The 24,649-nt window shown below is 40.4% G+C and overlaps 1 protein-coding gene across 1 annotated transcript in view; it reads right to left on the reverse strand.

Annotated features, from left to right (window-relative positions):
- Nucleotides 1–24,085, reverse strand: part of LOC127579814 (E3 ubiquitin-protein ligase rnf213-alpha-like) — a 126,613-nt gene extending 102,528 nt beyond the window's left edge. The window contains exons 1-14 of the mRNA XM_052032764.1: nucleotides 24,029–24,085; nucleotides 22,398–22,575; nucleotides 19,134–19,436; nucleotides 16,236–16,386; nucleotides 15,642–15,844; nucleotides 14,110–14,272; nucleotides 13,501–13,721; nucleotides 11,616–11,778; nucleotides 11,017–11,237; nucleotides 10,023–10,161; nucleotides 7,567–7,739; nucleotides 6,626–6,982; nucleotides 4,156–4,241; nucleotides 2,265–2,420 (exon numbers count right to left, since the gene is read on the reverse strand). Of these exons, the coding sequence (XP_051888724.1) occupies nucleotides 2,265–2,420; nucleotides 4,156–4,241; nucleotides 6,626–6,982; nucleotides 7,567–7,739; nucleotides 10,023–10,161; nucleotides 11,017–11,237; nucleotides 11,616–11,778; nucleotides 13,501–13,721; nucleotides 14,110–14,272; nucleotides 15,642–15,844; nucleotides 16,236–16,386; nucleotides 19,134–19,436; nucleotides 22,398–22,562 (2,501 nt within the window). The 5' untranslated portion in view covers nucleotides 22,563–22,575; nucleotides 24,029–24,085. The remainder of the gene's footprint in view (nucleotides 1–2,264; nucleotides 2,421–4,155; nucleotides 4,242–6,625; nucleotides 6,983–7,566; nucleotides 7,740–10,022; nucleotides 10,162–11,016; nucleotides 11,238–11,615; nucleotides 11,779–13,500; nucleotides 13,722–14,109; nucleotides 14,273–15,641; nucleotides 15,845–16,235; nucleotides 16,387–19,133; nucleotides 19,437–22,397; nucleotides 22,576–24,028) is intronic.
- Between the last annotated feature and the right edge of the window lie 564 nt (nucleotides 24,086–24,649).

A 24,649-nucleotide genomic window follows, 5' to 3' on the forward strand; every position in this document is an offset into this window, starting at 1 on the left:
CTGTGTCCACAACTCTCTGCAGCTTCTTGCGGTCCTGGGCAGAGCAGTTGCCATACCAAGCTGCGATACATCCAGATAGGATGCTTTCTATGGTGCATCGGTAAAAGTTGGTGAGAGTCAAAGGGGACAAACCAAATTTCTTTAGCCTCCTGAGGAAGTAGAGGCGCTGGTGAGCTTTCTTGGCCGTGGCATCTACGTGATTTGACCAGGACAGGCTGTTGGTCATGTTCACTCCCAGGAACTTGAAGCTCTCAACCCTCTTGACCTCAGCACCATTGATGTAGACAGGTCCATGTACACCGCCCCCTCTCCTGAAGTCAATGACCAGCTCTTTTGTTTTGTTGACATTGAGGGAAAGGTTGTTGTCTTGACACCATTCCACTAAGCTCTCTATCCCCTTCCTGTACTCTGACTCTTCACTGTTTGAGATACAGCCTACAATGGTGGTATCATCTGCAAACTTGCAGATGGAGTTAGAGCAGAATCTGGCCACAGTCGTGAGAATATAGGGAGTAGAGGGCTGAGGACGCAGCCTTGTGGGGCACCAGTGTTGAGAATAATTGTGCCGGAGGTATTCCTGCCTATCCTCACTCATTGTGGTCTGTTTGTTAGAAAGTCAAGGATCCAGTTACAGAAGGAGGTGTTGAGTCCTAGGTCTTGGAGTTTGGTGACAAGCTTGCTTGGAAATATTGTATTGAAAGCAGAGCTGTAGTCAATAAACAATAGTCTAACGTATGTGTCTTTACTGTCCAGATGCTCCAGAGCTGAGTTTAGGGCCAGGGAGATGGCATCCGTTATAGACCTGTTTCGCCGATAGGTGAATTGCAATGGGTCCAAGTTGTCTGGGAGGCTGGAGTTGATGCATGCCATGACCAACCTCTCACAGCACTTCATGATGGTAGATGTCAGAGCCACTGGTCGGTAGTCATTGAGGCATGTTACCTAAAGCATTTTGTATAAAACCTGTAGCCTTGGCTCTTGCATGTTTAATCACAGGGAAAGCGTACTGTTGGGATTCCCTATCTGACAATGACGGAGAAGAAGATTGGTGAAGAGCAGGGCTGTGTGGACAAAGAGGCAGTTGTGAGGGTAAATGAATGAAGGTGGGAAAGAATCGGCATAGGTGGGATCAGGGCAGATTGGTGAGAAGTAAATTGCAGGATGTGGAAATCACAAGGTAGAAGATCAGAGGGGTACGGAGAAGGTCATGGAGAGGCAGAGGTGATACTTGAGGAGAAAAGTTCAGGAAGAAAGGGCCAAAGTTGGGGTTAGGATGCAGAGAGGAAGAGAGAATTGGCTGTAGGAAAAAAAAGGATTTGGGAGAAGATAGCTGTGGAGAAGAGTGAGCGACTGGGAAATGGACCGGAGGTGGTGAGATGACCAGGGAATAGGAAGGATATCAGAGGGCATGTGGAGGAGAAGTCTGAGAGGGGGGAGGGAGGAGGACAGAGGTTAGTTAGAAGATCATCATGGAGACGGACCAGCGAGAAGAGAGTCATTGGAATTGAAGCAGACAGCAGAATGGTTTAAGTTTGCAAGGAGAGGTTTGAGGGATCATGGAGGTGGAAGGGAGTAGACTGTAGTCACGGGGCAGGGTGCATTGTCAGGAAGTAAGATGCTGGTGATCACCAAGGTGGTTAACAGCACAACTTGGAAGAAAAGGAAATTACCCTATTGAAGAACAACCCATCCTGCTGAAATCTTCACTGCCAAGCTTCACCCCAGGACCCTGGTGAGTTTGAGCACTCCAAGCAACAAAGGAGCAGGTTTTAATGCTCCAGGTAAGTGCTGCCCTCGCTGATCACCTTCCTACCTAGGATTTTCTCTCCAGTCTTCCCCTCCCCACCATTAAAATACAACCCCATTGCCCATAATTGGTAGTCCACATCCCCACCTCACTCCCCATGTTCACGCACAATGCTTATTCAATAAATTTTCACGTACTAAAAAGGTCCTAGGTCCTTACCTTTTGATCAAAGTCTACTGCAATTTACAAATGCGATCTATCATTGCTGGCAGTGAATTACCACTCCTCTGTTCAATAAATGCCCATCAACTAAAATTAAGACAACAGATAAGGGGTGATGAATTTTACATGGGCAAGTAAATGGGCCCAATAGAATTTTTAAGTATTTGTTAAGATTGCAAGAGATGCCTTTCTCTTTCTCAGATAATGCGGTTTATCCAACATAGAGTCATACCATCAGCCCAGAAACCAGTACATAGCCAACTGTAATGTTCAGGACATTGATGTTTCACCTTACCGGCTAGAAATGACTTTAAGCATTTCAAATCCATCTTCAAATTGTATAAACACTTTGTCATTTCTTGGGTTAAAATGAACTTCGTTTGGAATTATAACATAGCTATAAATGGTGAAAGTGTAAGGTGCAACTGGAGTAGGCCGAGCTGTTGATTGTCTACAAGAAAGAAACAAAAAAAAAAGTCAGTCCATTAACAACTTAAGATAAACTCTGTGGTTTGTGTAAGTAGACTTATCTTAGGCATTTGAGAGCTCTTTCTCACCAAGATTTAATTACGTCATCAGGGAAAATGTGACAATGCATTGGTATAATGTCATTATCAAAAATTCTGACAAACTGCTGCCTACTATTACTATGAAGATCTTATGCAGCACTAATAAATGAGCAAGAAGCTCTTCCAATTAGTCACCTTTCTTAATTGAAACAAAACTCAACCAAAAATGGATTGATATTATGTAATTTTATTGGCATTTAAATACCAACTTTTAAAATTAGTTTATTACATGACATTCAGTAATACATATTGTTTAGAGAATTCCTGATTTCAGGAATAATATCCCAATTATTTATGAAATTATCATTTGAATCCTTTGTTTTTGCATTTGAGTCAAACTGCTTATGATGATCTCCAAAAAATTTGTCAGATTAACAGCAGCTCCTCTTTCTGTTAGTTAAGCAAAACTAAGACCAAATAAGTATTTGCTTTTTTCCCCAGTGGGAATCCCTTCTTACTTCATTTTGAAGTTCGAAACAAAAAAAAACGAATAAAACAAAATGTTGATCTGTGAAAAAAAGAAATAAAAAGACTTGCATTTTAATGACGCCTTTCAGGACATCTCAAAATGCTTTGCAAGTAAAGAAATATTTTAAAACAGTAACCACTATTCTAATATAAGAAGTGTAGCAGTTAATCAACACTCACTGAGCTCCCACAAATAGCAATCCAAAAATGACGATGTGGTCCAATTTTCTAATATTGGTTGAAAGAAAAATATTGCCAGGACCCAAGGTAATTTTCATGCTCTTCCTGAATACTATGATGGGATTCTTCACATTTACGAAGAGTACAGGCAGGGCCTCAGTTTAATGTTCCACCTGAAACATCATTTTTGGCAAAAGTGCAAGCTCTAAAAGAAATTCAGTTCTCTAAAGAGTTAATCTACGTTGCATTACTTCTGTCAGCTTCAAATTTCCACTGAGTTCATCCAAGAAGAGTTCGAGTACTATTTGTCAGGAAAAGAGCCTTTTTGAGCCCCCAGCAAGTCAATAGAAAGGTGAAGAGGAATGGAGCAAGGGTCTGGGATGATCAGCAGGAGATGAGGATGGTCAGCTTGAGCATACCTGAGACAACTAGCAGGTAATAGTGCAGGAATCACAACAGCACGTGCAAGGAGAGATCAGTCAAGAAGAACCGAGAAGTGGGATGGGAGAAGACAGCATATTATGACTGACAATGAGAGACAAGGGTAAAATGGGAAGGAATGAATAGCTGGGACATGGACAGGAGCACAAGAACTGGACTTAGAGCACAGTAGGCTCAGAAAGCTCAGGAAAGGGACCACGTGGGCTCGACAAAAGCAGTGATCATTACTGAAATATATATGGAGGAATAAAGGAAATTTCTGAAATCTTCCTGAGAACACATTTTTTTCCTGCTTACTTCATATTTTTGGGGAGGAGAGACCAAGTGGAGACAGCAAATGAGTCAGTCGTTCTCACTTTTAAGTCCCAAATTAGAATTTCTTTTTTTTTTTTTACAGTCATAACTTGACATTCTTTGCAAGTAACTGCATTTTATCTCCTACAGCAAAATATCTCACTGAAGAGTAACACAACAGTAATGTTATTTATTCTAGCTTAAAAAGATGCCTCAGGAAAACACTGGACTCACTTCTGTTCATCAGATCGTGGCATGTCTTGATCTTCTGGGTTTGATTCTGGAATATTCGTATTTTTGTCATTTGATTTTCTTTCACCCTATGAAAATAATTTCCAAAATCATTTCTCTGGTTCACATTTCCATTCAGAAATAGACTGCATTAATAACAAAATGAAGTAATGAATAAAAATATTGCATCATTTGTACTTCACAACTATGTGACTATACCAGTTTACTATATTATTATAAAGGATGAAAAAGATATACTTTAAGAATCTCTGATTTCAAGGTGAATTAATTGACACTGTGTTTATCTGGGCATACTTCTCATTATGGATATAACACATGTTTATCATCTATTCCTGCTAAAGTCCCATTTCTAGATACAGAAAGATGCAGTAAAATACTTTGGGAAAAACACTTGTTAATTCACTTTGGCCTTATTTCACATAATTGGTCATAAGTAATTTCACACTCAGATTAGTCAATACATCTGTTTTATAAAAGAATGGGCATTGAATAATTTTCCAAGGGCAAATTTCAGTCAGGTTGTTGATTTGATTAAGCTAGCAATTTGTTAATTGAGCATATTTCACACTAGGGACAGAGAGAGTATAAAAGAACAATGCTACAAGGGACCTACAGACATTACCATATTAAATAAATTGTATTTTCTCACAAGATTAAAGGCGGCAATTGAGTAAATTGTAAAACTTAAGATGCATAACTCAAAGTAGTAATGCCTTTCTCCCTAGAATGTTAACAAAAGGTGAGGAAATTACTGTTGGTTTTCATAATCTTCTTGAGCGCTCTAGGTTCAGGAACAATCCATTCTCCAGCACCTCACCTCCATTTCCATCTCAAGGGGACTGCTTCCAATTGGTCTATTCATACCTATCCAATTGGAGCCAATTTCAAATAAAGCCTCCTTTTACTTCCAGTACACTGCCACCAACATGGCCCTCTTCTACATCACCTCTCTACTGTACCGTGTGACTGATTCCACTCCTGAGTGATTCACAACTTCCTTCAGCCAAACATTGGTAATACTAAAGAAATTGTCTTTAGATCTTGAAACAAACTATCTCCATTGCCCCTCCAGGCCAGTAACTTAGGCCAGACCAGACTATCCAGTGTCTAGGTGTTCTATTTGGTCAGAGGCCAAGCTTCCAACCCCAAATCATTTCCAAAATATCTCTCAACTCAACCTATTTTCTGTTGACTCCCAGATTCAACTGTTTCAATGCTCTTCCACCAATTCTCCCATTTTCCACTCTGCATAAACTTTATTTTATGTAAAAGTCTGCAACTAAGATTTGTGCTCAGTGACCCACATTGACTCAGAGTGCATCAATTTTAAACCTTTCCACACCCTGTCCCTCCCTATATCTGCAGCTCTCTTTCCTCACCATTGACCAACCTTCCCTTCACTGCACCCTGCTCCCCCAACCCTGCAATCTGTCCATTCTTCCATCTTTGGAACTTCCCACCTTCTTCACCTCACCATTCATGGTCAATTTCAGCTGCACCCAACCCCCACCACCTTGCTCTGTTACTCTCTCACAGCCCCTCTGTCTCCCCAGCTCTCATCCTTTAAGACCATCATTATAAGTACCCTTTTATCTCAGAATTTAGTTGCTCTTTCTAATTGTTCCTTCTTTGGCCAGGCATCCATTTTTCCTTCACATGTCAATGAAGTATACTGTGCTAAAAATGATTTCTTATGTAAATTATTGATGTTTACACAAAATAATCAGCTGGGAATGGGAGAAAAATGTAACATCTGGAAAATTAAGCAAAAAATCAAGTTTTTCCTGAATTTTATCATGACTTAATACATTGGTGAAAATGTAAATTTCCTTATACAGTATTTGCCTTACGTAACAGCTGGTAAGTAATAAAGGATCTATAATTTTTCAGGTATCAAGATTCTTCGTTAAAAACGTAGCTCCCGAGGGTCTGGCCAAAGTAAAGTGACTTGAGGCAATCATCTTTTCTCCAAAGCTGCCACTTTTAAACTTGTTTTGCTTTTTTAATCTTTCCATGCACACCCAAACTTGTCTTTCTTTGTTGCCTTATGACCCTTCCCCAAATAAAAGAGGATGCATTGTTTAAACATCAGAGCCAGGGTTTCTCGGGGCAGATTGAGGAAATTCTACCAAAGATGATGGCAGTGTTTGAAACTGTCTTCCACAAACTGCCACTGATGCTGGGTCAATTGTCAATTCTGGACGATAGATTTTTGTTAACTGGAGCAGAAAAGACAGGTAAATATTTTGCTCTTATTTCTGCGCTACTTTATTCCAATCTTCAGTTATCCATGATCTGTAGAGCCATGCCAACCTTTTTTCTAGGTCAATGAGTTTGCTTTTATTCATTTATTTTCACTGCAGTTATTTTCCTCTATATGCCAACTTAGCAAAGAAATAAAGCCAAGCATGAACGAATGAATCAAGCAATACAGGAGCATCTGCTCTGTTACCTTTCTTTGGATGGCTTTGTGATTTTCTCTTGCTGTATAACTTCTGGCTGTTCTGCAACTGGCAGACTGATCTTTAGTAGGTGTCTGTTTGGTTGAGTCTTCACTCTTGCCCTTACTGCTCTTTGAAACACCAGTAGCTCTGGCCTTTAGGTCCATTTTTGGCTGATGTTTTATTTTTCTCTCTTCCCTTGCATTGTCAGAATCCACATTACTGTGCTGAGACGTTGATGCCACATTCAGCTCTAGCATCCTGTCTGGGTCAACAGGCTTTGACACACCCTCCACATCGGCAATGGGTAGCATTTTACATTTTTTTGGAGAAACTGTTTGTTCATTTTGACTCTTCTTTCTTTTTTTCTTTTTTTGAAATTTAAGAGCAAGAAGAATGATTTATTCCAATATCAAAAGTATTTTGAGAAATTAAGGCTCATTTATAAAGTATTATTTCAAATACCAATGTTTTCTTATTTGTTCTTTTGTATTTTACTGGAGCCAAAATGTTTAATAACTATTGTTTTGTAAATTGAAATTCCCATAAACTCATCTCCATACTCTTCTCTGCAACTAGATCCTCAACTTCCTGACCAACAAATTGCAATCAGTGAGGACAGGTTGCAACATCTCCTCCACGATTATCCTCAACACCGTGTCTTCAGCCCCTTATTTTACTCCCATCCAGGTTTTTTTTTCATTGAACAGTGAATTTACAGCTGGAGACCAAGTAAGAAAGCACATGTTACTGACTCAGATATGGAGGTAATGGTGAATCAAATGAGAAATGATCGTGTTATTGTTTGGAAACACATTACTGCCTCTTGTAATACATCACAGACTAGGTAGGCTTGGAGCCCACTGCTGTAGGGACCTGCAAGGAGGTTGAGGAACAGTTTGGTATTTGAAAAGTTTAAAAAAAAGCCAACTATAATTCTACACAACTGTACCTCTGACGAACTCTTGAGGTCTGTGTTATCTTCTGTGGAACTATCCAAGGAAGAAGTCAATGCTTTGGAATCATCTTGCAGACCTGCTCGATTCTGGTTTTTATCAGGTGCTGCCTGTTTTTCTTCTGTGGTGAGGTCTGGTTCAGCAGCATTTTCTGCTGTTTTGTTACTATCTGTGGTGTACAAACATCATACTGTAAGCATGGGACAGAATATTTGAAGACCAATTTAAAAGTAAGACTCCTTTAGATAAAATACCAGTACCTAATGATCTAAAGGGCACCTAAACAAGTTTTCTCCCCCCAACCAAACAGAATGGGTGGTGGGGATATGGAACGAGCTGCCAGAGGAAATGGTAGAGGCAGATACAATCAGAACATTTAAAAGACACTTGGACAGGTACATGAATAGGACAGGTTCAGAGGGACATGGGCCAAATGCAGATGAACGGAATTAATATACACAGGCATCTTATAGTCTGCATGAATGAGTTGGGCCAAAGGCTCATTTCCATGCTGCATGAATCTAAAAACTCGACCTGTTTTTCATGCAACAATTGCACTTTGAAAGAATTTTGCCCTGTTTTGATGTGTGTTCATTCTCTGTCGAAGTTCCTCACATTAAGAATTTGGACTGAGCACTTTATATTGCCATTCAACCTAATAGTAGTATCATTTTCCCGTCATACTTCCTGACGATGATGACATCATCAATATACTGGGTTTATTTTAAAGAAACTGGATGATAGTTTTAAGAAATGGGATGAAAAGATCCTTACTTCATAAATAACTCACAAAAAAGTGATTAAAAACACTATAAATGCTGGTCATTTTAGATGAAAAGAAAATATTCAGTGGGTCCAGCAGCAACTATGGATACAAAACAGAGTTAATATTTCAGCTCAATAATCTATCAGAACTCAGAAAATAAGCACGTTTAAACTTCCAGAGAAGGCGGTGGGGGGGGGGGGGGGGGTTGCGGGAATGGAGGAAACAAAGGGAACGTTGATAGAGTGGAGAACAAGAGAAAGTAGATTATGCAAATTTGCGGTTGATGAGGAGAGGGTGTTGAAGACTTGCTAATGCCAGCTAGTCTGTCTGGAGGAGGTGTATATAGAAGGACAGAAGTGTGAAAAATCCTGCTTGACTTGTAAGATACAGAACACAGTAGCTGCTGGAAATCTGAAATGAAGGAGAATGCTGAGAAAGCCTAGCAGGTCAGGTAGCAACTGTGGAGAGAGAGAGAAAAAGAAATGAGTTACATCAGAACTAGCCAGGACAGAAAAGCTTTTCCAGCATCTTCCTTCATTTCAGACTTTGGTGATGGCAGCCCAATGTGATGACAGAGGGTCCATGGTGCACAATCACGCTGTTCCATCTGTTGTTGGAGTGGGGAGGCTGAAGAAGAATCTTGCACTGGGAACTCAGACAACTTTCCCCTACTCCCACCCCTCCCTTGTTCCTCTTCAGCTCCATGGCAGGTGCAGGTTGCTGTACAGTGATTTTTTTTTGAAAAGTGTTTCAGCAACTTACATTTGTGAAACATACAAGTATTAACATGCTTAAAGGGGAGAAACAATGTCCCAATTTAACAATTTTTATTCTGATCTCTAATTTAGCATTAACACTATACGCAGTGCCCATTCAGTGCAGCAAAGATACCCTATGTCCAATTCCTGGGTTCCAGAGGTGGTGCATATTTCAGCAACACTACTTTCTAGATGCAAGTAATTTTTTGCCATGACCATGGTTAATTTCCAAACTACTATTTACTTATACACAGGGTGTGGACATCACAGACAATCTCACCACTTATAATTGCTTCCTGAACTGCTCTGCTATTTCAGAAGGCAGTTAATATGCCACTTCTAGTAAGAACGGCAAATTTCCTTTCCTGCCAGATGCTTGTGAAGAAGATAGCCCTTTCCATTTCAGCATCATGGCATTTCATGGTTAATGTTGCTAGATTTCTAATTCAGATTTGCTTCATTACATGAACCTAAGTTCCCCAGCTGTCGTGGTGGAATTTGAACCAATCTCTTGGTAAATAGTCCATCCCTCTGTATACTCATCATTAACCACCACTCCACCCTGTCAGCTTGGCTCAGGTGTGACACAAAAGCTATCTTTTGATCCACAATGTATCCCACTACCAAAAAAGTTCTTTACCTCATGGTAATGTACTCTCATCTGCAAACAGATGAATGTAGTGGCTGCACATCACACTGTTTCTGCTCCACCAGAAGCAGAATAGAACACCCCAGCTCTACTGTATTGTCAATTTGACATAAGAGACTCAAGTTCAACTTCGAGCCCATGGTATGCCCTTGCCATATCAAAAACCTATTTTGCCCTGACCTTTCAACATGAATCCTTTCAATACATTGCTCAAATAAAGCTTATCCTTTAACTTAAAAATCAGTACATGAATCAGGTTTTAAGATATCTGAACGTCACCTTCAGCAGAATGGTCAAGTTGATTGGAAGCATGGGGCTCCGTTGAATCTTCAGCCAGTAATTCCATCTTCTGAACCGTATCTTTAGGCTGAGGAACTGAGTTTTTTTTCTCCTTTCTGTTTCTTTTTCTGCGTTTATTCTGCCAAATAACCCATTGAGGACAAATGAACAACCCAGCTCAGGTAAGGAACTATTAGATGACATATACTATAAGTAGATACCATTTTTGAAAGACAAGAAATACACTGTTCCTGATTAGAAGTACAAAATATGGGAAATATCAGAGTGTAAACAAATTGAGCAACTTAAAACAAAGACCTCAAACCATTTTTAACATAGAAGCCAACTTGCTGGGGCAAAATACACAGGCAATGTTACAACTAAAATATGTTTGTGGTTTAGTTTTGTTAAAGCCTTTTGTTTCACATCAAGGCAGCAATTGCCATGTAAATTCAAACTCAATCCACTGACACGGTTTTCACCTTGCAATGCAACAGAACAGGGTGCTGTCTCCAGGCATGAACAAACATACAGCACTTCACTTTTGGCCATCTGATCTACATACTTCAGACATAGTTGGCAAGAGTAAAAATGCCAATATTTCTCTAACCTGCCTTTATGCCTGCAGTGTGGTCTAATGCTACGTGAAAGTTGGTTTCCATTTTCAGCAAAGATTTCCAGAAAAAGGAACAGGATCGATTCTATTCAATCTCAATCTTCCTTCAAAGGATCGTCAAGAACATTTTGCAACAATTTCCTCAAGATATATAAACATTTGAAAAGTTAAAAGTTGGTTGTCCTGCTAGATTTCAAATCATTCTGTAGGATACTAACATAAATTCTTAACGTAAATGATTTTTTTCTTGATTGTCTTAGTGGCAACATTAATCATTTAAAGTAACACTTTTGCTATGATGGAAATGCAGTCCAACTATGCTCTTATATCAGATCCTTGATCCTAAATAACATCTTAACACTGCTCTTCCATACATACCTTCTTTCTTTTACCTCCCACAAAATTAGTGCCATTGGCTGTCTCCCTTTGTGAAGATGAATACTTGCTGTTATCAGCAAGTGCAGCTTGTGCTTTGCCATCCAATCTATTAACTCCCTTCTCACCACTCTGGCTTGTAGATTCAGCACTGGATCTTCTGCACATTTTCTGAATGTCAGATACGTTCTGCTCCACTGGATGAGCTTGAACATTCATTACATCTAAGAAGAGAAAATCAAATTGAGAAATCTCTGTTCACTCCATCAAGATTGCTCCACTCCATGTTAACATGGGACCTATAGTATTTGTCCTCATATTTGCTGTCCTTGGACAACAGGATAAAATTATTGTTGCATTGAACGTACTGGAGAATATATTGTATGCCCACCACTGCACTTGTTGTTCAAGTGACTAATCCAAGCCATTTATACAAGTTTGAAGCAGTGCATTCACCTATGTTTCCAGTATTTTTAACATGGTTCATTTTAAGACAATTCTGTTTTATCATCAGACCCGATCTGGATATTAAGCATAGCCAATTTCTTTCACTGTAAATTTCTCAGTATCCTACATTTCCTAAAAATAACCTTAATATCCACCTTCTGTGGTTTGTCCAGGATTATCGACCTCATTTTGGTGAATTACAGCCTCATCATTGGTGAAATCCACAGAGGATGTTTTCTCAGGCAAACAAGGTGATTTCGCCAACACAACAGAAGGTTCATTATTTTCATTCGTGTTGCATTTCTTCTTCTTGCGTTTCTGCATCACACAAAAAAAACCTCATTAGCCCTCAAGCCTCACTGTTCTGTAACAGATTTCATTTTGTGAGCACAATATGAACCAGCACCATATCGAAGTGTCACACAGTGACAAACCAGTACTATAGACCTGTGTTATAAGGGACAAAGCTATGCTTACCAGTATATCATATTTTCATACATTGACAGGGCTATGTCCATGAGTACTACACCCTAGTATTACACAATGATAGACCTGGGCCCACCAGCTCGCTACCCGCTATGTGGAATCTACAGACTTGCCAGACATGATGCTTGACCAGGCAGATTGGCGTGTATTTAGGAATGCTACACTTCCTTCTGATGTTTGAGCATGGTCTCAGTGCTCTGGTCCTCGAGATTTTCAGCCAAAATCCTCCATAGACTGCACAAGGGATCAGACTCCTCACTTTAGATAACTTCCAACCACCCTATCCTTGTACTGATCTCCTTACACTTGTGACTTGACAACGTTGGGCTTGAAGCCACAGACTGAGCTCATATGGACCTTGAGCCACTGCTTCAAGACTTGATGCCACAGAGCAACTCGACCAGAGTTGCATCACATAAGGAGTCGTGGGCTTGGTGCAGGGGAATTACTCACAGAGCATGATTCAACATGAACATCTCTAAATGGCACCCTAGACCTGTTCACTCATTCTCAAGGGTTGAGCTCAAGAGGAGTTTATTTTTTTATGAGATTACAAACAGATCAGATGTCACTTCCAAAACCACATTATCTTCCTCATCGTGACACTAATTATGTTTCTCTCTTCAAAATTCTATCCCATTCCTTTTAAATACATCTCAACCCCGTGTCAATAACTGCCTTTATTGAAATACCCAAAACCTTCGTTCAAAAATCCTTCTCCCTTCCCTCTTCTTTCTTGCACGGAGGATCCTTGCCATCCATCACCATTGGCCCACTAGTGGAAACAATCTGTCATTACTTATTCAGAGCAATAAGAAACAGAAGGAGGTCAATCAGCCACCCAAGCCCACTCCACCAATCAATAAAGTTAACTTAGATCAAATCCCAAGCCACTTCCTGCTATCTCCCTATTCCTCGATTCCCTTGTAGTTCAAATGCCTGTCAATCTCTGCCTTGCAGGCAAGCAATGACACCACTTGCACACCTGTCCGAGGTACAAACTTGCAAAGTGTTACAATATTGGTGAAAAGAAATTTCTCCTTATTTCCATCTGCATTTTCTGAAATTATGCCCCTGGGAAGCAGCCTTTCAGAAATCAATTTGTCAATTACCTTCAGAATCTTAACGTCCTCAACCTTCACATCACACCTGTACTGTTCCTCTCTGGACATTGCTCCAGGACGGTGGGAAGTTCTGAGCCCATAATGACTCCATTCTCCTCCTTGACTCCTCCAAGTATCCCTCTTGATCTGTCTTCCTCCTTCAAAACAGAAGCACTCTCTTCCACTCAGGAGTCTCATTTCCCCCAACTCTTACTACCTGTGCATTCTACTCCAAACCAGCATTGCACCTCTTGCCAAACTCCCCTCATTCAGTCTCTGTCTCCATCACCAGGGTCCCTCTACTATCTTTTTGGCAACATTAACAGCTTAAAATAACACCTTTGCTACCATAGCGATGTGAGAATATTTAGATCAACATAATCATCTATGCCGTTCTGTCCAGCCTTTGATTCCCAAATAACTCATTTTAGCACTGTTGCTCCATACATACCCTCTTTGATCGCTTTCCCTCCACAAAGTTAGTATTGTTGGCTGTCTCCTTTTGGGAAGACGAGTACTTATTATTGGCAGGTGCAGCTTCTGTTTTGCCATCCAATCCTTCAACACCCTTTTCCCCATCCTGGCTTGAGGGATTAGCATTGGATCCTCTGCATGTTTTCTGGATGTTAGGTACATTCTGCTCCACTGGATGAGCTTGAACATTCATCACATCTGATAACAGAAAATCAAGTTGTGGAACCTCTGTTCACTCCATCAAGACTGCTGCATTCTGTGTTAACATAGGACCTAACATCTATGCGCTTGTATTTGCTGTCCTTGGACAACAGGATAAAAATATCAATTGAAATTATTGTTGCATTGAATTTACTAGAGAATATATTGGACATCCATCACAGCACTTCTTCAAGTGACTAATCCTAGCCATTTATATACATTTGAAGCAGTGCATTCACCTACATTTCCAGTAGTTTTAACATTATTCATTTTGAGATGACCATGTTTTATCATCAGACCTAATCTGGTTATTAAGCATAGCCAACTTCTTTCACTGTAAATTTCTCAATATCTTGCATTTCTTAAAAATGATTTCAGTATCTACCTTCTGTGGTTTGTCCAGGATTATTGACCTCATTTTGGTGATTTATAGCCTCATCTTTGGTGGAATCCACAGAGGATGCTTTCTCAGGCAAACAAGGTGATTTCGCCAACACAACACAAGGTCCATCATTTCCATTTTTCTTTCCATTCTTTTTCTTGCGTTTCTGCATTACACAAAAAAGAACACCTCATCAACCCTGAAGCCTCGTCATTCTGTAACAGATTTGGTTTTGTGGGTAGGATATGAACCAGTACCAGCACCATAGCAGAGTGTCACACAGTTATGGACCTATGCCCACCAGTATTATATACTGGTGTTATAAGGGACAGAGCGATGCTTACCAGTATTACATCATAATTTCACACACTGACAGACCTGTGCCCATGAATACTGCACCCCAGTGTTATATAATGATAGACTTTGGCCCACCAGCTCTCTACCAACTCTTGCAAATGGGACGACCAAGATGGACATTTTGGACAGATGGGCCTGTTTCTGTGCTGTGCTCTATGACTCCCATGACTCTACCCAGTCTTGGTGGGATCCAGACTTGCCACATATGATGCTTGACAGGACAGGTTGGGAGTTACTTTGGAATGTTATACCTCCTTCTGATGTTTGAGCATGGCCTCAATACTCTAGTCCAAGAGATTTTCAGCCAGTGTCCTCTGTAGATTCTGCAAGGTGTCAGACTCCCCAGTTTAAAGAACTTCCAACAAGCCCTAACCCTTTCTTGATGTCCTTACACTTCTGACTTGACAACTTTGAATTTGGAGCCACAGTCTGAGCTGACATCAAGTCACTGCTTCAAGACTTGATGCCACAGACCAACTTGACCAGACTGAGAGATCACATAAAGGGGCTTGGTGCAAGGGAATTTCTCACGTCATCCTAAACTGCCACACTAACATCTTTAAACCACACTCTAGACCTATGTTTTCTGAAAATATGCCCTGGGAAAAAGCCTCTTAGCAATCAACCTGTTAATTACCCACAGAATCTTAATGTCCTCAACCTTCACTTCACACCTGCATTGCTCCTCTCTGGACATTGCTCCAAGTCTGTGGGAAGTTCCCAAAATGACCCCATTCTCCTCCTTGACCCCTCCAAGTATTCCTCTTGATCTGTCTTCCTCCTTCAAACCAGAAGTGCTCTTTTCCACTCAGGAGTTTCAATTCCCCCAATTCTTACTACCTGTTTATCCTACTCCAAAGCAGCATTGCACCTCTTGCTAAACTCCCCTCATTCAGTCTCTATCTCCATCCCCAGGGTCCCAAATAAATTTGAAAAGTGGAAAGTTGATTATTCTGCTTGTCGAAGTTTTGGACTTTAAATTCTGTAGTATACTGACATAAATCCTTAACAAAATATAACTTTTTTTCTCTGTCTTTTTGGCAACATTAACAGCTTAAAATAACACCTTTGCTATGATAGCAATGTGAGAATATTTAGATCAACGTAATCATCTCTGCCATTCTGTCCAGCCTTTGACTCCTGAATATCTCATCTTAGCACTGTTTTTCCATACATACCCTCTTTGATCGCTTGCCTTCCACAAAGTTAGTATTGTTGGCTGTCTCCCTTTGGGAAGACGAGTACTCGTTATCGGCAGGTGCAGCTTCTGTTTTACCATCCAATCCATCAACTCTCTTCTCCCCACCCTGGCTTGTGGGATCAGCACTGGATTCTTCACATGTTTTCTGCTTCATTGGATGAGCCTGAACATTCTTCACATCTGATAACAGAAAATCAAATTGTGGAATCTCGATTCACTCCATTAAGTTTGCTCCATTGCATGTTAACATAGAACCTAAAGTCTATGTGCTTGTACTTGCTGTCCTTGTATAGTAAAGGTCAAATTCATCAATTACACTCTATATTTTTCACTCAGTGTACAAGGGAATACGCTGGATATTCACTGTGGCTCCATGTTCCTCCAAGTGACCAATCCAGGCTATGTACATAAATCTAAAATAATGTACCCCCAAAATTTCCAGTATTTTTAATAAAGTTTGGGTTAACTCTATTCCACCATCAGACATAATCTGGACATAATACAAAACCAAGTTCTTTCATTGTAAATTTCTCAGCATCTTACATTTCCTTAAAATAATTTTGATATCTACCTTCCATGGCTCCTTGAAGGATGTCAGTCTCATTTTGGTGACTTACAGCCTCATCTTTTGTGGAATCCACAGAGGAGGTTTTCTCAGGCAAACAAGATGGTTTCTCCAACACAACAGAGGGTTCATCCTTTCCATTCTGCTTCCTGTGTTTCTGAATCGCAAAGAAAACTCATCAGCCCCGAAGCCTCAATTCTGTAACAGATCTGGTTTTGCGGGTTGAATATGAAATATCTACCTTTTCTAATATGGACAGACATATTCAATGAAAACATTTATGTCTTGTTCAACAATGGAAGATTTTAAAAAGACTAAATTGATGTGTTAGCCTTAAGTATAAAGCCAATGAAAACATTTGTGAGTTGTTCAGAAAAGAGAGTTTTTCAAAAGTATATGATGTATTTTAACCTATTTAACTGCGTAGCAAGTTAGAATACAAGTGAATGCAAGAGGGAAGCAAGCCCTGGAATGTCTATTGATCCAATCCCCAGTGTATCTACTGTCCAGCTTCCACCTTTTGACTGATCCATCTTCCTCCTTTTGTTTCATACTAGATGGTAGCTTGCAATATGGGTCAAGTTTCATGAGTGTTAATACACCATGGAGCTTTACACTGTTGGAAATGCTACTTTGTAGTTGGAAGGTTAAAGCAAGGCACCCTTAGGTACATAGCTATCAAAGGCTCCATGACAAAATTGCAAAGGACAGCGTGCCACTTTCAGTGTACTGATTAAATATTTATCTCTCAACCAAAATCACTAAAATAAATTGTCCAGTCAGTATCACAATGCAATAAGTGGGACTGTGCAATGCACAAACTGGCTGCTGTTTCATTACTACAACAGTGACTACGCTTTAAGTGTGCTTTGTTGGTTTGAAAGTGCCTTGGGATGTTCTGGGATTGTGAGAGGCATTACAGAAGCACAAAATTTATATCTCGAACACTTGCCTTGAATGCAGCTAGATGCTGCAAGCTGCTCGGATCCAGTATGAATCAAAACCTTTCTGTTCATCCATGCCTTGCAAGTGACATCAGATCGCAATCCAACAACAAACATTTATCAGCACTAAAAAAATGTCATTAACCTGAAAATTAACTCTGTTCCTTTCTCCACAGATGCTGCTTGACTTGCTGAGTATGTCTAGCAATTTTTTGATTTCTTGCACCTGTAATATTTTGATTTTCAACATTTCAAATCACTTCATCCCCCTTCTGATTGGAAAGGAGAAAGAACTTTTGTTTGAGCAACTCAATTACAGGTTAACGGTCACCAGGACTCTTTTGGCTACTGAAACAGTGGTAAACCCCTTTGCCAGAGGTGAACTTTAATACTGCAATGGCGTTCAGGAAGAAAAAAAACACAACAAAATTCAAGAGTCCCTTTTTTCTAAAGCACTTCTTCTCAGAGGACAAATACTTCCCACTCCCCTAAATCACAAAGCTAGATGTACATCCTCCCTGAAAACCCACTGTCCTTCAAATCCTCAGCTTTATTTGGGAATTCCTCAAATTCACCTGCAGGTGCCTGCCTTTGACAAGACTAAAATGTGTGTAGGTGGCTGAGGAAGAGGTAGTAATTCAAAACATCTTACAGCCCATTGTGCCTGTAACAGGTGTCTCAACCTGCCCTTAAGAGGCAAAAAGAGACCAACATCCAACAGTAGAGTAGCCCAGTGGTATACAGTGATAAAGCAGTGCCCAACAGTGCTGTACCCCAGTGTTAAATGGTAACAGACCTGTAACACCCTGTACTGTAATAGCATTACATAATAGCATACCTTTACTCACCCCTTGTTGTTCAGTGACGGAACTGTGTCTACCTGTACTATCAGCCTGCATTCTATAATGACAGACCTGGGCCCACCAGTACTGTACCCCAATGCATCAACACTCTGTGCCTAGTCTGCCTGCAACATAGGCTACTTTTAATGGGGTGGGGGGTGGGGGGGGGGGGGGAGGGAGACGAGAGGGGGTGGTGACTGAAGGGGTGGGAGGGCATTGGAGGAAACTGAGAAGGATCGTGGACTGAGGGAAGTTGGTGGACAGGGGATGAAGTGATTATGGTAGGGGGAGCAAGGAAGATGATGTGGGCAAGTGTGTGTGTGTGTGTGTGTGCGCGCGCGCGCATATGCAAGTCCATGTACATGTGTGTGGCAAATTTGTTTAGAACATTCTGGTCTTCAGTTGCCTAGGACCTCCTTGCCATTGCACCAAGACTTCATTAATTGACAGACATTTTCAATTCCTCAGAAATGAACCGGAAGCAAGTTATCCTCAACCTTAAAAAAATTTGACTAAGAAGAGAAGATCCACTGTTTAAACAGTGAAACGTCTGTGCCCATCAATAGAACTTGGCCTCCACAGCAATGTTCCTGGTCTCCACACTTCTTCTTGATATTTTCATAGGTTTCTCCATTCAAAGAGTGGGGATTCCCAGGAACTGTTCACAAGCTGGCATGGCAAGAGACCCGACCAAAGAAGAGCAGACCTCTTGGAGCTGGCTTGAGAGGGCACAAGGTCCTTAAACAGCCACATGCAGCCCTGGAGCAGCAGGTTGGTAATCATGCACTTAGAAGACAACACTTTCTTAACTCCAGAGCTCTGACTTGTTCATCACAGGCAACTGGACTCCATTCTGAACCACAGCAAAGAGGAAAATGCCTCCAATTTGAATAAACCAAAACAAGCATTAAAAACTCAAACATGGAAGCTTTCCAATTGCTATATTTCCCTCAGAGTGTCGTGATCTTTGTCCTAGGCCTCCCGAGTTGTTAAAAACGATGGCATTTCTTCTTCCAGTTATTTTTCACGTTCCCCCTCTGTGAAATGCCATTTTCCAATAAATAGACACACAAAATATCCAAATAATGACAAAAATACAGAACAAGAAAATAACATACCTCGCTACACTTTTCTGTAGATTCCAGCAGATGAGTTTGTGCTTCCTTCAAGTTCTGTGGAAGGTCGGGAGAAGATATTTCTCCCAAAGTTGGCACCTTGACAACGACTGCCTGTGGTTCAGATGGAGCGTCATTTGCACCCACATCTGGAATTTCAATTATTTTGTTTGTTGGCTCCAGGGAGATTGGATCTTGATTAGAGAAACAGTGACTGCATGATGTAGCTGAATCTGTTGGAGATGTTCCCTGGGATTCCAGTGGTATTTCAGACTGTACATTGTCCTCTTCATTGGTCAAAGTTCCCTGTTGGAAATCCGATAAAGAGAATAAACCTCTGTAATGGTACACTAAAAACAGAAGTAGGGCATTTTGATGTAATTTTCATTCTACCCAGTGAAAAAAACATTAAACTTTCTCCCTCATATTCCAGAGTGGATCTCTTTTTCCCACCTTCACCCTGTGTTTTCTCTGCTCCTCCCTAGCTGAAATAAACGGTAACTGTTCAAGCATCTCACTAAATGTGCTATTCTGCAGACGCCATTTAAATGAAAGTCCAGATCCCAGTGCTGAGCCAAGCCATTTTATTCAACTTACTATGACAAAGAAGGAAACCCATTGTGTCCATGACAACTCTTGGCAGAGCAATCCATTCTTATTATTTTCCTGTAGCTATGCAGTTCATTCTCTCTCATTTGCCCATCAACTTCCCTTTGGATCCTTTCACCTCTTATCTTCACCAGGGATACAGTGGCCAAGTAATCTAACAGGACACCTTTGGGATGGTGGAGGAGAGAATCAAAGCACCCAAGAGAAACCCCTGCAGACACAGAAAGAACATACAAACTCCACACAAACAGCATCTTGGGGGTGTCAGTGCTTCCTAGCAAAGAACCATTAAAGCCAATTGTAGCACTCCTGTTTCTGCCTGACTCAAAGCAGTTCCTTAGCTTCAACTGGAGTGGAAATTCAGGATCTTCCATGACCATAAACCTCAAGCAACCCCCAGTTTAACTGCTTCATTAGGAAAGCCAGGAATTGTCTGTCAGAATTGCAGAAAGGACAAGTATAAACGATGCACTGTCAGTTGGTGCCACCAAAGGTTCTATGTATCATGCATAAGTTGTGGGAAATGTTGATCACATATCTATCTACAAGGTTTGAGACGGGAACAATGGCCTGCATCCTCCAAAAATGCATATTGTTATGAGCCCAGCTTGCTACTTGATGAGTGTCCCTTTAAGATGTCTGAATGGGAGTGTGTGTGGCTTTATCTGACGATTGCGAGTGAAAAAAACACGACTATAACTGGAACGTGCTGACAATTGCACAGACAGGGACAGAGAGAGACAGAGAGAGAGATGTGAGAGTTGGTAGCACTGGCTGCCGGTCTCGGTATCTATGGATGAAGAACAATTGTTGTGACCGTCACTTTAAAATCCATGGATGGATTTTTGGAGCAATCTGTGTAGTCCACCTTGTCGTTAACCTGTACTGGAAAGCAGGTATCTGTCAGCGGCCATGTATCGAGTGCCCTCAGTGTGGCAGATACTTCGGAACAAAGCAATGGAGATCTTCGGTGATTGAGGCGTCATATTGGTTCCATTGTGGAGCTTGTGGAATTCGTAAACACCTTCTCTTTACATTCTCTCTACGTCCTAATGAGGTTTTCAAAAGCCTTTGCTCATCGTTTTGCTCTGTGACTTGCTGAACTGAAGTTTGAGAACTGTTCCTAGACTTGGGGTTTGGGAACTTGCCACACACACACTTCGGGTTTGTTTTGGGGTCAATGTCTGATATCTAAAGTTTTTATTTCTCTTATTATTACAAATAGTTATTAACAAATAGATTCTAACATTTAAACATGACTCATTGTGTTTCTATTGTTGCTGGTACATAATAACATCAAGTCCTTAGAAGCCCTTCAGAGGAAATTCCTCATGCTTCCAGACTTCCACATGACTATAATTGAATTATCTATCTCTGCAACTGGCCCTTCCCCATGCTAGGTCACACCTAATCTCCAATTAAATCCATGTCTTGATCCATTTATTGCAAGAGGATTTGAGTACAACAGTAATCATGCCTTACTAGATTATACAGGCCCTTAGTGGAGTCATGTACAATTTTGATTTCTTACCTAGGCAAGGACAGACTCGCTATTGAAGGAGTACAGTGAAGGTTCACCAGACCGGTTCATGTCATATTTGGAGATTGAGCAGGCTAGAATTTTATTCCCTTTAGAAGAATGAGTGGTGATCTCACTAAAATGTACAGCATTCAGAGAAAACTTGACAGGGTAAATGGGAGGGGATGTTTCCTTGACTGAGGAGTCCAGAACCAGCAGTCACACTATCTAAATGAGAGGTATGCCAGTTGACACTGACATAAGGCAAAATTTCTTCATTCGGTGGGCAGTGAATCTTTGGACTTCTCTACCCCACTGGAATGTAGAGGCTCAGTCACTGTATTCAAGACTGAGATAGGTTGTCATTTGCCCACAGCTCAAGCTTCTTTTGCATTCCATGTCTCCCCACTGCAAGCAGCTTTTTGAAGGTCACAAACTTGAATCGCCTTCCTATATCCCACCTTCTCCTACTCTCACTTTCAAACAAAGCCTTTGGACTTGCAATATTCACTTAACATCCATGTTCATTTGATTGCACCTTTGTGAAGTGCCCAGAGACTTTTCCTGAAATAAAAGCAGAAAATCTAGATAATCAGCAGGGCAGGGAGCAGCTGTGACAGAGAAACAGTTAACATTTTAGGTTGTAGAGCTTCCATCAGAATGGTAAAAGTTGCTTTTCAGATAACTGTTTTATCATGGGATTAAGTTTAATGTTGCTGTGTGCACAAGCACTGTACAAAGTCCAATGAGCCTAGTGTATCATCGGAATTTCCTGTTACACAATTCTCAGCCTATATGATATTCTGCCACTGTTCTGGCCAACCAAAATTGATGCCACATCAGATTTTAAAAAAAAACACAACAAGCTGCCGTGACTCTTACTTAACGTGAAAGCGTGCCTTAAATGAACTAGCTGAATCACAAATTTTCCTACATTCATAAATATGTGACATTCAATATCAATTTCACCTTGCTCTATCCCATACATTTTGTTACAACATGCCTGTGCCAGTGATTAGCCTGGATGTTGGTGGAGTCTCGAGGGCAGGTGCTTTCTCTGTAAAACATTCAGCAAAAGACACAATCTGTTTCTCCAGAAGCTAATGGCCTGCCACTGAGATAATCACGTGCTCACTTACAGTTTCAGAGGCAATAACATAATCAGAGTCTCCAACTTCCACTGTAACTGAAGCAGGCTCCAATGTGTTTGATGCGGAAAGAGGAGAGTGATCAGCAAGTGATAATGACTCCAGTAGAGATGATTTCTGGAGTTCCTGGGGCACATCAGGAATGTTTTCTTCCATCTCAGTGCAACATCTAAAGAGGTTTTACAAAGTTATTTTTACTGAAATAATATCTGCATCGTTATTATTAAATGTAAAAGTTATTAAAATGTGAATGGAATATATATCATACTGTTATTTATCACAATCCTGCCACATTAACATTTATATTATTAACCTGCATTTATATGACACTTCACATTAAAACATCCCACTGACTTTTACAAAGTCTGATACTGACTTGTTAAGAGAGCAAAGGCAATGTGCAGATTACAGAATGCTGTCTGCAAGATCCGGGTCAACGTCACTGCTGTCGTATTATTCAAAATGGTTTGTTATGTGAAAATGAAAGTGAAACTAAAATAGTTGCTTCCCTTATTCCTCGAATTTCAATAATGTTAGCTTTCTATATTGATTTATCAGCAATTTACCAATCAAAATTTAACCTTCTGATTACAACGCTGTTTCAGCAACGAAGTGGAAAATGTCCTGCTTAATGCCACAAAACATGTTGATGTTTCACGAAGACAGTCTTGAGACCTGAAGCAAAGTATCTGCACTCTACATTTTCTCCCTTTACAACTGAATTTTGCACTGTATACCATGCTGCTGGCAACTAGAATAACAAACAACTTTCTTCCATGCGTATATTCATGCCACTAAGAGTTGCATCTGGAATCAGTATGAAAATCTAGCGACCATTCTATTTTTTCCCTTTGTCCTTCTGTCCTTCCCTCATCCCAGACTAAACTAAGTAATTAGCGCCCAAGTTTCTGAGTTTGGAAAATCATTTGGAAAAATATCTTAACATTTTGCAGGAACATTCCATTGGCAGATTACAGAGCAACTCCACATGAGCACTTATACTTGTTTACTTGATGCCACTTCAAGAATTATTTGGTGCATGAATGAAGCATACCTAAATTCACCAGTTTCCTTTATAAACTAGATAAATGCATTGACCTTGTTCAAGTGTCTCCTGTACAAGTTTTTATTTTAAACTGTTCCCTAAACGTTTTTCATCTATTGTATTTGGATGCATCCCACACATTGTCCTACCTCACGCTTTTCCCAACAGGACCCTGAAAGAAATAGAAGACTTGCATTTTCATCCACCATCCCCAGGTGCCAAAAGTACTTTAGAACCAATGGAGGAGTATGAAGCGTAGTTACTGTTTTCATGCAAAAAAAAATCAAATTACACAGCAAGCTCCCATAAACAACAGCGTGAAAATAACCAGATAACCTGTGAAGACATCAATATTTGCATTAAACTGAATTAATCTCACTTTCAAGGTCGCATTGCCAAGAGAGCAACATCCTCTGAGTACAGTATCGGTCTTGAATGGGACGAACCTATTTATTTCCGACTCAGAATCAAGAGTACTACAACTGACATACAAAGGTGTTTCGGTAAATATGTTTTTTTATAAATCGCACCAAGTGGGAATTATTACTTTCTGTGAATAGGTATTTTAGACACTTACCTACTGTTAAAAAGAGGATACAGTCGTCGCCTGGAGTCTGCACCCTCTGAAAACAAGTTTCAGCCCCCAAACCACCTTCCCGGTCTCTCTGATTCCGATTGGCTTGCTTGACTTGACTCATGCTAATAACAGCCAATCAAAACACCTCTGCAGGCACACTCACCAATCATTCCTTGCAAAGGCGTCGTCACTCTTAGGAAACATCTCCAAAGTATGAGCCGCTTATAAAATGATAGAAACAATTTAAATACCAATTTTAAGAACTACTTTTTTTCGGACGATATGCGGTAAAATAATACTTTACAATATTTATGAAAGTTATCATGTATTTTTCTTATTTAATTTCGTCTTCATCAATTTATTTCAATTTAAGAAAATCTGGGGAAATGGAAACGGTTTCTCAGCTCTCTGCTGAGTTTCGGTTTCCCAGTGTGAGGAAACCAAGGTTCTGTGTTAAGTAAACAGCATTGAGGGAACTCGGGGCTGCAATTAAATGTCGATAATTGAACAGATTTAAATCAGTAGCAAGAAGAAATTCATATCAGTTACGGACAGTTCACAGGGTTCACACCATGCATCACTTTTGTATTGTACCGTCACCCCGAGTGTTCGAACCCAGTC

Source organism: Pristis pectinata, chromosome 18 (assembly GCF_009764475.1).
Source record: "Pristis pectinata isolate sPriPec2 chromosome 18, sPriPec2.1.pri, whole genome shotgun sequence".
NCBI classification, from domain to species: Eukaryota; Metazoa; Chordata; class Chondrichthyes; order Rhinopristiformes; family Pristidae; genus Pristis; species Pristis pectinata.